This window comes from Amblyomma mixtum, chromosome 7 (assembly GCF_055824585.1).
Source record: "Amblyomma mixtum isolate Tamu chromosome 7, ASM5582458v1, whole genome shotgun sequence".
Taxonomy (NCBI): domain Eukaryota; kingdom Metazoa; phylum Arthropoda; class Arachnida; order Ixodida; family Ixodidae; genus Amblyomma; species Amblyomma mixtum.
In genome coordinates, this window is record NC_143018.1 from 147,555,166 (window position 1) to 147,568,308 (window position 13,143).

General features: G+C 47.3%; 1 protein-coding gene across 4 annotated transcripts in view; it reads right to left on the reverse strand.

The window, feature by feature from the left end:
* Window positions 1–307: 307 nt before the first annotated feature.
* The window catches only part of LOC149337810 (uncharacterized), a 309,160-nt gene continuing 296,324 nt past the window's right edge, over window positions 308–13,143 (reverse strand). For all 4 annotated transcript variants that reach the window (XM_089553537.1, XM_089553541.1, XM_089553539.1 and 1 more), the window contains 2 exons: window positions 5,208–5,454; window positions 308–2,485 (listed from right to left, as the gene is read on the reverse strand). In XM_089553537.1, coding sequence (XP_089409663.1) covers window positions 2,342–2,485; window positions 5,208–5,454 — 391 coding nt within the window. In that variant the 3' untranslated portion in view covers window positions 308–2,341. The remainder of the gene's footprint in view (window positions 2,486–5,207; window positions 5,455–13,143) is intronic.

Genomic DNA, 13,143 nt, shown 5'->3' on the forward strand with positions numbered 1-13,143 from the left:
AGTTGTTGCTAGGAACAAAGATCAGCTTTGCGGGGAAATTATCGAGGCTTCGAATATCAAGAAGTATGGTGATACATGTGTAAGTGCTGCATCAGTGTCTTTATCACAAAAAGAACTTCGCTTCCTGAATCGCATTTCTTAGTTTGTGTTTGCTTGCAGGGATCCTGGTGCATGAATTGCTCTATGCGTGGTTTTCTATTTTGGTGCCTGAATGTATTTATACGCGCAGCGTGCTAAATAAATGTCAGTTGCTAGTTCAGCGCTGTGTTGTCCTTTTCCTCCTTTCCTCTGCTCTCTTTTTGGCCTTCGGCCTTGCGCTGTTTCAATCATATCATGTACAACCAACTCGCCCATCAGCTCGTGCTTTCAAGGAAAGTAGCTGCACCTTTGAGCCTTGGAGAGTGCGCCATATACCAATGCAGTTGCACTACTTGATACTAGAAATGCTTGCTGAATTCCACAGCTCTAACAATATATTTGGCAGTCACTGCAACATTCGAGCTGATATAACATAACTTGCACAGTACCTATCCACAAGGTTGGATCCTTGAAATTTTGCATTAGAAAGATGGGATGCGCACATGGAACAATCACAAGAATCAGTCAAGGAACAATCACCCGTCTTCTTTCTTGTGAATGTTCCATGCACATCCCATCTTTCTAATGCAATATGAACTAACTTGCCTCACAACGCATCTTGAAATTTTGGTTTTCACTGGCCGCAAGTGCGGGCACTACTATACGGGGAGACAGGCTCCAAACCCATAACAACGGACAACTGTTCTGACCTCGGAAGGGGACCGAAAGAGACATTATTAAACAAAACTATAAATTAGGTGAAAGTACTACAAGACAAAAAAGACACTGGGATTAGGCCTTGTCAGTGGCATCTGTACAAAGTGGCATGTGTTTAATATGAAAAAATCTTTTCTTCACTTAGAATATTAGCAAAATATGCTTAAAACTCACCAAAGCGCACAACGGTCACAGGCAGAATATTGGAAACACAAAAAAATTTACAACTTCACCAGGACTCGAGTGCAGCTCTAGACGCAAGCATCCTCAGAATGACGACAAGGGCGTGCACCAACAAAATGAGATTCCCACCTGTGCACATTTCCAGAAGAGAGAAAGGCCATCGTGATCATCATCATCATGAGCGGCTTTTAGCCAAGAAGACGCTCCAGGCACTTTCGGGAAAATAAACATCTCGTCTCTGACCTCATATTCATTAACACCATTCCTGACAGCAGCCTGAAACCACTGCCGTGACTGTGCAGCAAGACTGAAATAGCCATTTGCTAAATGTAGCTTGCTTGCAGGAGAAAACGTTGGTTGTAACCTTTACATACACGTTTACTAACTTTATATATTGTACACATGCTAGTCAAATGTACTTTCTTCTTTCCGACAATGACTACACATGGTGTCAGCAAAGAGCTTAAAAAAAATACGCGCCTCTTAATTTTTTAGACGCGAGCATAGCTACCACCACGAATATAGCCTCTCGCGTATCCCCTCACATAGTCATGAAGAATGAAACTGGTTACACCAGCTACGCACTTGGCTGACAATTCCACCCGTGCATGAACACTGCGTGGTCCCAGAAAGTATGAAATTTACACTCCACCCTTAAAAAAAAAAACGAAGCACGGTACTATTTAAGTGTGAGGTGATTCAACCCTTCCTGTTTGACTGGATCCGCTGCCCTTACTTCATTTACGGACAGTGGCAAAAGCTGGCTGGCTCGAAAGGTTTCTTTGTTGCCAGTCATGGCAGAACACAGCTGAGGTGACACTGCCCTCACTGATGGGTATTAGAAAACAACTGTGGGAATGATCGAGCCAAACTGGAAATGTGCAGTACTTTGAGCCGTGCAGCTCCAAAATGCAAACAGCCTCATTTGGCAGTCCCAGCAAAAATCAGATTGGGAGACATTTTTTGTGCGAAGGCTGCCAGATCTGAAGAATAAAGCTTTTCCTTCAGGTGCCAAGAATGGTCTTAGATGACAGTGAACAGATTCAGCTTGAACAGTGGCCATCCTCTGCTGATGACCTGGCTGCACCAGACCAATCGCTGCAATGCACCTTTGCGACACTTCTCCCCAGGCAGCCTTTCCCAGCTGGATCCCTCTCTGCACACTGCAGATGGCTGCGTGCCAGCCAGAGAACATCAAGTCAAGCGCTCCTTCCCGAACACTCTCAGGGCACAGACTCCCATCCCTGCTGGACCAATGGCGGTCACTGTTGAAGCTACCATCCGTGGATGCTGTCAGACTGCCATCGCTGAACACTGTCACACATGGGCGAGCTATATCCAAGGACAGCCGAGGTTCTCCAGGTCACAGGTGCCATCGGCTGAGGCTGGCCGGACCTTTCTGCTTCCACTCGCGTGGTGTCACACAGACTTCCTCGAAGGCTGAGGTCGAAGCCATGGTGCTGGCACCCAGGAAGGCCATGTGGGCCCGGTAAGGTGACGCGTGCACCTGGATAGACAGGCAACCCTCACCAAGAGTGCAAAACAGAGTTTCGTTCCTTCAGTTATTACCTTAAAAGTGCACTGAGGAGGAATCTGAACTCATATTTTTGCCGCTGGAACCCGATCTACATGTTCGGAGCATTCTTAAAAACTTCAAATTATTGCCCTGTCTGGCCGCTTTCCCTAATTTAGGTCAGATTAAACGCCTGGCTCTCGCCTTTTCTTTTTTAATTCTCCACAGACGGTGGGAGGAGTCGGTCAACCTTTCGCCCAGTCCCGTGGGGGCTTGCTGCTCTGCCATCAGCGGAGAGATATGCAACGATCAGCAAAAGGAAAGAGTCCACGCGCATTTTTATTTCCGTGGGCCTAATTTGCAGCTATGCAGTCTCTGACTAGATCTATTTATTCACGGAAACCTAAAAAACTAAATAAAAGCAAAAGCAAAGCTGACACGCAACTGCCTGAAAGGCGCTCCATGCGTTGGTCAACTCCTCCCACCGTGTGCGGGAATTAAAAAAAAAAAGGTGGGAGCCGGACATTAATCCTATTTATATGAGGGAAATCGGCTGCACAGGGCAATGATTCGAAGTTTCTAAGAATGCTCTGAACGTGTAGACCGAGTTCCCATGACAAAAAGTGGAGTTCAGATTCCTCTTCAGTGCACCTTTAAGCTCATAAAGGTTCATGACAACCTCAGCTCGTCACAGGCAATCACCACTTTTTCACTTATGACAAGCTCACCTCATCACGTGTCAAGCTGTGCTCATCATATGACGGACTTTTATTTAATACAGATGGCAGTACCTGTTCTCGGCGCTTTTATTGAATGCAAGTTTTCACACCAGATGGCAGAAGGTGTTCCTTGTGTGCTGACACTCATCCTGTTACCAAAACATGGCACTATCTATGTGGTGTTATAGTGTGGAAGAATGGTACCCATCAGATGATAGTGGAGAAGTGATGAGGATGTTGACTTTTACTTCAAGTAAGAAGATTGTGATGAGACTCTAAACCACAGCAAGCCTGAAGACGAAGAAAGCCTCGATGAGAAAACTGCCAGCTCCCGTGAATGGTGTCGCATAGACCTCAACAATATTTCAGTGAGACCTCTGTAGTGTGAAGAAGGCCCTGTGCGGAGTGCCGTGTTCTGAGGGCTCCCTTAGTTTGGAGAGGAATCAATGGATCAGTAGTGCATTTTGTGTGCTGTTATTGAAAACCAACCGTTTTTTTCTAAGTTTCAGGAGTATATAATGGTGAATAAAACATTATTCTCCGCCATAAAATGTTTTCACAGATATTTTTGTGTCTACAACATGATACTGAAGCATTTCACATCATAACAAAAAAAAAAATGAGCCATTTTGGTACCTTTTTTTCCCTTTATGAGCCCTTAAGCGGATAAGGGGGGGGATGTGGCTTTCAAGCAAAAAAACAATGACCAAGAATTTGGTTTTCCAAAAGTTGAAGTATACATTCGTATGGCTCATTTTCTATACTGCCAAAAAGTTCCAAGTACTCCCATAAAATTGTTTTACCAACCGTGCAGACCGTATATCTTGAAAGGGCACAAAAATGGGCGTTTTTTGAACCTTCGTATCTCTATGGCCCCAGAAGCAAGCGGTGCTGTCTTGGGCTCGTGTTTCCTCACCATCGAACACAGTGCCCAAACTCGACTCCACATCCAGAAGGAACGGTATAAAATGCGACAGTTTCCAATACCCATAGACTTCCTTTACCGCCCACTGCCAAGAACCTGAGCGCTTGCAGCCAGGCCTCTCAGAAACACTTTCTCCCCTGGTGACGAGGTTTTACACTGGCCACACATGATGCACCTGCCAGGGTTACGTGACTGAGCCACCTTATTGGTCTGCAACACAGAGCTCGTACAGACATCCCCCGTCACATCGCTCCTACTGCTCCTGTTGCTGACTATCGCTGTTGTAGCATCAAGATCATCCACATGTCACGCTTGAAGCCCTTTGCCCACCATCCGTTATGACTGGTAACTGGCAACCGGACCGGTCACTTTCAGCACCATCTCCAATTTTCATCCATCGTCATTATTCGCACTATGCGAGCGTTCGTTACAAATGGGGCCATTATAAATGGGCTCAACTGTACTGTGTGCATGTCGGGGGCCACAAGGCAGCAACAATGAGGAAAACTGGCTTGCGCTCTTGGGAAGCCTGCGCTCAAGAAGCCAGCGACAAGCTTTATCTTCTTCAATGCATCCCAGGTGAAAAAAAACCTCACATTTCCAGCTCAATTACTGAACTGCAAATCATGCCTTACCAGATGAAAACCTTCAATTCCAGCTGGGGCGAAAGTTGGGCAAGTTGGATAACGTTCATGATGTAACAACAGCGCACAGGGAACACGAGGGACGGAAAGGAAACGGTGCTTGTCTGCAATGCTATAACAAGCTGTCGTTTCCTTTCCATCCCTCGTCTTCCTTTTGCGCTATTGTTACATCAATTCCAGCTGGTATGATATCTGTTTCCAGCTGGATTATTGGACTGGAAATTTTGTTCAGCTGGAATAGCTCTTGCTTTGAGCTAGAAAATTAACACTTGCAGTTTGTGTCACCTGGAGATTTTCGAGCTGGAGTAGCTCCAGCTACATTCTCTTCAAAATCCAGCTGGAAATTTAGCTGAAGAAAGTACTTTTCCAGCTGAAAGGAGTCTCCTGTTTCATGATGGCACAGCCAAACGCAATGCCATCCAACCCACCTTGGGCTGCAGTGACTCTGGGGTGAGGGCGTCCAGCTCGGTCTGCAGCCGTTGGGGCAGCCCTGGCAGCAGGGAGAGTCCGCCCGAGAGGAAGACGGAGCGCGCCATCTGGCGGCGCACGTCAAGCGAGCACTCCTGCAGCGCTCGCTGGAGCAGCTTCCCCAGTCCGGGGCAGTCCAGCCCCCACAGCTCGGGCCGGAACAACCCCTCGGGGCACTGGAAGCGGCCCAGGTCCAGGCGAGCCTCCCTGCAATACAACAGCCCTCTTCGTGTTGTTACTGTGACGCCAGTAAAAACAGTCTTCTTAAATTGGTGAAAACAGCGCGAAAGAAGAAGCCCGAAGGCGAAACGAGGAAGTGACAGGAAAGAGCGCTGACTGACAACTGAATTTATTGAGCGAAACTCGCGCAATATATAGGAAGGCAGTGGCAAAGATAGTCAGATGCAGTCAACGTCACATGGTGCAAAGAGCCATAAAAGCGATAAAAACAAAACAGGGTGGTAAAGCTAACAGCGAACTGAATCTCAAAAGGGATGGTAACAAAATGAAAACTACACTCAATGACTATACAGAGTTAATGTCACATGGTGTAAAGAGCCATAAAAGCGATAAAAACATAACAGGGTGAAAAGGCTAAAAAGTCAGCAGAATCTCAAGGGGATGGTAACAAAAAAATACATGATGACTTAAACAGTTAATGTCACAAGGTGTAAAGAGCCATAAAAACCGATAAAACATCCATAGCAGGTAACAAGGGTAAAACCGATAAAAAATGACGAAAAGGAATTGTGGAAAGAATAAAAACTAACTGAAAGTAACAACGTATGGCTAAAAACATGTTGTAGGTAAGAATTGCGCACAAAAGACACACACAGGAAAACACACGAGAGAGACTGCAAGAGTGCAAACTATCAACTGGTGTTTATTAGATTCAGAGCCGCTTTATAGGCAGTGTGCACACGTGCCTACAAAGAGGGGAAGGAGAGGATAAGGAGGCAAATCAAACCCTGCGCGACAAACCATCAGAAACGCTCCAAAAAATTCTTTTCCGCGTTGTACAGTGAAACGGATGTGTCACTCACACAGTTATCACCTCTTGCCTTGATATGATATGCCTCTAGAAGTTCACGGGAAACTTTGTCCTTGCTCTTGCCCAGAATTCTGATACTTTTTAGCAGTGGCTCACAACCGTTGCATGCAATGCAATGAGCAGGCAAATTAGCTCCTTCTTTGTTCCTAATTGAACGCTGATGCTCCCCTGCGCGTTCATTCACGCAGCGTCCTGTCTGGCCCACATACACGCGACCACACTTGAGCGGGATGAGATACACAACGCCCGTGGTGCATTTCACAAATTGTGCCGCATGCTTTATCTCGCATGCTCTTCGTCGAGCGCCTTCCGCGCTGATCCTTGGGCACAACACGGCGAGCTTGCGTGGCGCCGAAAACACCACAGGGACGCCATGCCTATTCGCCACTTTTTTTATGTTGTGGGCCACCTTGTGTATATACGGGACGACCGTAGTCTTTCTTCGTGGTAATCGCTCCTCGTTGTTGGCGCGGTTTCCTTTTTTTACCTTCCGAAGAAGGTTCTCGGCCACAGCTGAGATGACCTCGCAGGGGAAGCCGGCTGAAAGCAGCCTTTTTATCTGATTATGGAAGCTAGTGTGCATTGCATGCGGGCATGACTTCGTCAGAGAAGATCCCAGGCATGAGCTAACAATAGCTCTCTTGACTATCTTCGAATGGGCAGAGTCATAGGGAAGAAGCCCTTTCTGCGCTCGCGGTGCGCCACGGGCGTTGTGTATGGCTTGAATAAATAATGATGATGATGAATTGGATATCAGTTGGAAGTGGAGCCAGTTGGCTTTACCCTGCTGTAAATGACGTCAAAGGGGCAAAATTGTCCACTTTCACTTCTGAACTGGTTGTGCTTGTGACGAGCAGTCCTCCGCCGACGTTTTTCTACCATTAAAGATGTTTTGGTTAGCCATGCATGAATAATAAATTATTCAGTATTCGATTTGAATGTTTGGTATTTGAAATTTCACAGTATCCGTCTGAGTGAATAACGCTTCGTAACTCTTGCTGTGTGCAATTTGGAGTGTCTCCACCGAGTCCTGACACCATGAAACCGACTCTGGCGCACCGGCGAGCTGGCACACAGTGTGAACGCCTGAATGTTTAGTATTCCAAATTTCGCAGTACCCGTCTCGAGTGAATGACGCTTCGTAACTCTTGCTGCTTGTGGTTTGGAGTGCCTCCTCCGAGTTCTGACACCATGAACGCTTCCTAGGCATTCGCACTGTGTGCCAGCTCGCCGGTATGCCGGAGTCGGTTTGAGCTTCGACTCCGGCACACTGGTGAGCAGGCACACAGTGCATACGCCTGAATGTTTAGTATTCCAAATTTCGCAGTACCTGTCTCGAGTGAATAACGCTTCGTAACTCTTGCTGCTTGTGGTTTGGAGTGCCTCCTCCGAGTTCTGACACTATGAACGCTTCCTAGGCGTTCGCACTGTGTGCCAGCTCGCCGGTATGCCGGAGTCGGTTTGAGCTTCGACTCCGGCACACTGGTGAGCAGGCACACAGTGCATACGCCTGAATGTTTAGTATTCCAAATTTCGCAGTACCTGTCTCGAGTGAATAACGCTTCGTAACTCTTGCTGCTTGTGGTTTGGAGTGCCTCCTCCGAGTTCTGACACTATGAACGCTTCCTAGGCGTTCGCACTGTGTGCCAGCTCGCCGGTATGCCGGAGTCGGTTTGAGCTTCGACTCCGGCACACTGGTGAGCAGGCACACAGTGCATACGCCTGAATGTTTAGTATTCCAAATTTCGCAGTACCTGTCTCGAGTGAATAACGCTTCGTAACTCTTGCTGCTTGTGGTTTGGAGTGCCTCCTCCGAGTTCTGACACTATGAACGCTTCCTAGGCGTTCGCACTGTGTGCCAGCTCGATGCCGGAGTCGGTTTGAGCTTCGACTCCGGCACACTGGTGAGCAGGCACACAGTGCATACGCCTGAATGTTTAGTATTCCAAATTTCGCAGTACCTGTCTCGAGTGAATAACGCTTCGTAACTCTTGCTGCTTGTGGTTTGGAGTGCCTCCTCCGAGTTCTGACACCATGAACGCTTCCTAGGCATTCGCACTGTGTGCCAGCTCGCCGGTATGCTGGAGTCGGTTTGAGCTTCGACTCCGGCACACTGGTGAGCAGGCACACAGTGCATACGCCTGAATGTTTAGTATTCCAAATTTCGCAGTACCTGTCTCGAGTGAATAACGCTTCGTAACTCTTGCTGCTTGTGGTTTGGAGTGCCTCCTCCGAGTTCTGACACTATGAACGCTTCCTAGGCGTTCGCACTGTGTGCCAGCTCGCCGGTATGCCGGAGTCGGTTTGAGCTTCGACTCCGGCACACTGGTGAGCAGGCACACAGTGCATATGCCTGAATGTTTAGTATTCCAAATTTCGCAGTACCTGTCTCGAGTGAATAACGCTTCGTAACTCTTGCTGCTTGTGGTTTGGAGTGCCTCCTTCGAGTTCTGACACTATGAACGCTTCCTAGGCGTTCGCACTGTGTGCCAGCTCGCTGGTATGCCGGAGTCGGTTTGAGCTTCGACTCCGGCACACTGGTGAGCAGGCACACAATGCATACGCCTGAATGTTTAGTATTCCAAATTTCGCAGTATCCATCTCGAGTGAATAACGCTTCGTAACTCTTGCTGCTTGTTGTTTGGAGTGCCTCCTCCGAGTCCTGACACCATGAACGCTTCCTAGGCACTGCGTGCCTGCTTGCCCGTGTGCATGTGCTGGTTTGCGCAAGCTCACGGCAACACGCAGATGCGAGCCCAGCAGCACCCAGATCTGCCAGGTGGCTGCGCTACCCGCATTGCGCACACTCTGTAGCCAGCACAGCATCAGTAGAAAGATTTAGCCAGCGAGATGCACTTCCACGTGCTGACTGGTTCCAATGGGGCGAGCGTGCAAACAGCTTGCCAGTGCCTTGCGGCGTACTCAGGGTGCACTGCACATGCTCCCTATGCTTAAATCTCTCTAACCTGCCTTGACTTCCCCGACACAAGTCTGAGGTGACTGCAGCCACGCTTCTCTACGTGAAATTCACTAAACAAACATGACGATATGGGCATGAAGAGGAAACCTATGGAGACGAGTGTCCCTTTCTTCCAATACCGTATGCGAGGCAGTGCTAGGTGTCGTGGAATCACCACTTACAGGAGTATAGACGCCTAATTTTGATGGCATTTTTCCTTCTCTACAATGATGTGGAAGACACTACTATGCATGAAACACCATGCCGTATTCGCCTACGACTGCTAAATAATGTATAATCGAATTTTTCTGTCATGTTGTTTTGGTTTCAACAGCCGAACGATGGTTGTGACATCAAAGTATGGTTATATGTCACGTGAGACATGGAAAACTCTGATATATTCGCTTCTTCACTATTTTAATTACTACGGTCCTGAGGCCAGCCTTTCTCAAGAGATGGAATGACAATGAATGCAGAAGCAGCAATTATATTTCAGTTTTTTCATGCCCCCCGTGACCTATAACCACACTGACGTTACAGACATCCTTAAGCTGTTGAAACCGAAACAAAACAAGAAAGAAATTCAGTTATAAATTATTTAGCCGTCAAAGGAGAATACCATGTAGTAATCCATGTATAATAATGCCTAAAACATCATTACAAAGAAGAAAACACAAACCCAAAAATTCGGTGTCTATGCTCCTTTCAAAGCAACAGCTGCACAACGACGCAATTGCAATCAAAATGTACTATTGCAGGCCGTCCACATAGGTCTCACGCCCAACAGATACTGCACGAGGTCGGCTGCCCCAATTTCCTGTCGCCATTTTTGAAGAAAGTTGACACATATTCAATGATCAGTGCGTTCTGCCGTTTTTTTTCATGTAATAGCCTTGTGTTCTCCGAAAATACGTGATTACGAAAATGCTTATTGTGCCATTCAACCTTTCTTTGTGTGCCAGAGTATTTCAAATAATCAATTCAAAATTATTCGAGGAAAACTGCTATTCAGTTGAAACTCGCTTCAAATAAAAAAAAAAAACACTATTTGCACATGCCTAGTTTCGGTACATGTCCCAGCCTTTCTACTTCCGGTTACAGCCTCCTTGGTAAGCCACATGTTTTTTTCCCATTGGACCAGAAATACATGTGCTGACAATGTACACCGGGAGAGGTCAATTGCACTTTGATCACTTCTGCCTTTTTCAACTGAGGAATGCAGCATCATCATCATCAGCCTGACTACACCCACTGCAGGGTAAAGGCCTCTCTCCCATGTCTCTCCAGTTGACCCTGTCCTTCGCCAGTTGTGGCCACTGTATTCCCACAAACTTCTTAATCTCATCCGCCCACCTAACTTTCTGCCGACCCCTGCTACACTTGCCTTCTCTTGGAATCCACTCCGTTACCCTTAAGGACCAACGGTTACTTTGCCTTCGCATTACATGCCCTGCCCAAGCCCACTTCTTCCTCTTGATTTCAACTAGGATGTCATTAACCCGCATTTGTTCCCTCACCCACTCCGCCCTCTTAACGTTACACCTATCACTTTTCTTTCCACAGCTCGCTGCGTTGTCCTTAACCTACGCTGAACCGTCTTTGTTAGCCTCTACGTTTCTGCCCCATAGGTGAAAAGCTTGGCATACATATCTAAATATCAAGAACTCATCCACTCAGACACTAGTATTTAATCTGACTTTTTTGTTTTTTTTTTTGCATTGTACCATATTTACTCAATTATAAGGCCCCCTCGACTGTAATGTGGCCCACATTTTCAAGGCCAGAAAAAAAAAGGGGGGGCAATGACTTCGATTTGGTGAAGCAATACACACGTGAGGCTGCCTGACTGTCACTTGCCTCTGCACATAACACCACCTCATTGCCATCATCAGTGTTTGCAATGCAGACTTTGCAGTGCACCAAGATGCTGTGCTGCCATGATAACATTTATCTTTTGATGGGAGCTCTGACAACAGGACTGTATGTGTGTGTGTGCATGCATGCGTGTGTGTGTGCGTGTGTGTGATAGAAAGCCTCCACAAGCAAGGTTGCGCTCTCATAGTGAACACTGCATGTCTTCACAGCTGACGTTACCATGTTGGCTAAATGACAGGCCTTGCTGAAGGGACAGTTCAGATGCTTGTGAGGCCTCTTGGTATGCAAAAATTGCAGCAGGCAGTACAGTCGAACCTCGTTATAACGAAACGGTTTATATAGTTGAGGATTCAGCGTAAACCCGTCTGGCGAAGGAAATTCAGCATATTGAAGAAAACAGCACTCGCCGAGGTCTCAGAGGAAAAGAAAAATATACAAAACATAAACACATTGACGTTTTGGCACCGCAACGGGTGCCTTGTTCATGGGTGCCTAGTTCAGAAACACCAAAACAAATGCGTAAGCACCGCATCAATTGCTCTGTGTGAAAAAGAAATGCGTTTTCTGAGCCACCGATAAGGAAATGCCCACAGCTTGCCACGTGCCAGTGTCGTCTCGTGCAGAGTTCCGGTCATGCCTGTTATGTCATTTTATCTGTGTGTGTGTGTTTTCTTCCCTTCTTTTGAGACTGTCCGCCACTGCATTTAAACAGAGGCAGAGCCTCAATAGACGACAGTTGTGAGTTCAGCGCTGTGAGATCTCATCTCGTCCTCGTCGTATGCGCTGCACCGATAAAGCTTCAAGAGGAGACTGAAACCATGCACAAAGTCGATGCTGGTGCATTATTGAAACAGGATATGGCTAAAAAGTGCGCTCGTTGGCTTGACAGTTTGCGAACGCGGGGCTGGAAGGCTGAAAAATCGGCCAATGCATGTGCGGCTGTGCTGGTGACTCACTTTTCGATCTAAACAACCGCCCAACCTCCGTGACTCGCAAGTGTGAATTTCCACAACTTCACCAGCGCTGCGACGAGGAACAAAGGCAGAGAAGGAAGGACAGGCGCTCTGTCTTCTCTGTCTTTGTTCCTCGTCGCAGCGCTCGTGAAATTGTGAAGATGTACAGACTAGCTCAAACCACCATTTTGCTCAAGTGTGAATTTGCAAGGTTGCAAAAAAGTGAAAGCCATGGGAGAGTTGCACGCTGCTCAATTTTCTGCCCTTTCGGCCTCATGCTCACAGGCACACCTTTTGTGACTCTGGTGCGGCCCTCCACTGCACAAGTTCGGACGCGCTGTATATGCCACCGGCCTCTTCTTCAGTTTTAAAGATGAAGTGCAGGCTTTGCAATCATCATCATCATCAGCCTGACTACACCCACTGCAGGGCAAGGGCCTCTCCCATGTCTCTCCAATCAACCCTGTCCTCTGCCATTTGCGGCCACTGTATCCCCGCAAACCTCTTAATCTCATCCGCCCACCTAATTTTCTGCTGCCCCCTGCTACGCTTGCCTTCTCCTGGAATCCACTCCGTTACCCTTAAGGACCAGCGGTTATCTTGCGTTCGCATTACATGCCCTGCCCAAGCCCACTTCTTCCTCTTGATTTCAACTAGGATGTCATTAACCCGCGTTTGTTCCCTCACCCACACCGCCCTCTTCCGATCTCTTAACGTTACACCTATCATTTTTCTTTCCATAGCTTGCTGCATTGTTCTTAACTTAAGCTGTGCCCTCTGTGTTAGCCTCCACGTTTCTGCCCCATAGGTGAGTACCGGTAAGATACAGCTGCTGTGTACTTTTCTTTTGAGGGATATTGGTAAACTGCCATTCATGATCTGAGAGACCCTGCCAAATGCGCTCCACTCCATTCTTATTCTTGTAGCTATTTTCCTCTCATGATCCGGACAATGAAAGATCAGAGCAGAAAACTTGCTGTCCATATTAAAGTTCAGATTCCCATAAGCTGTTTCCTGGCAACCTTGCATCCCATCCTTACTGCTACTTCCCAGGGGAG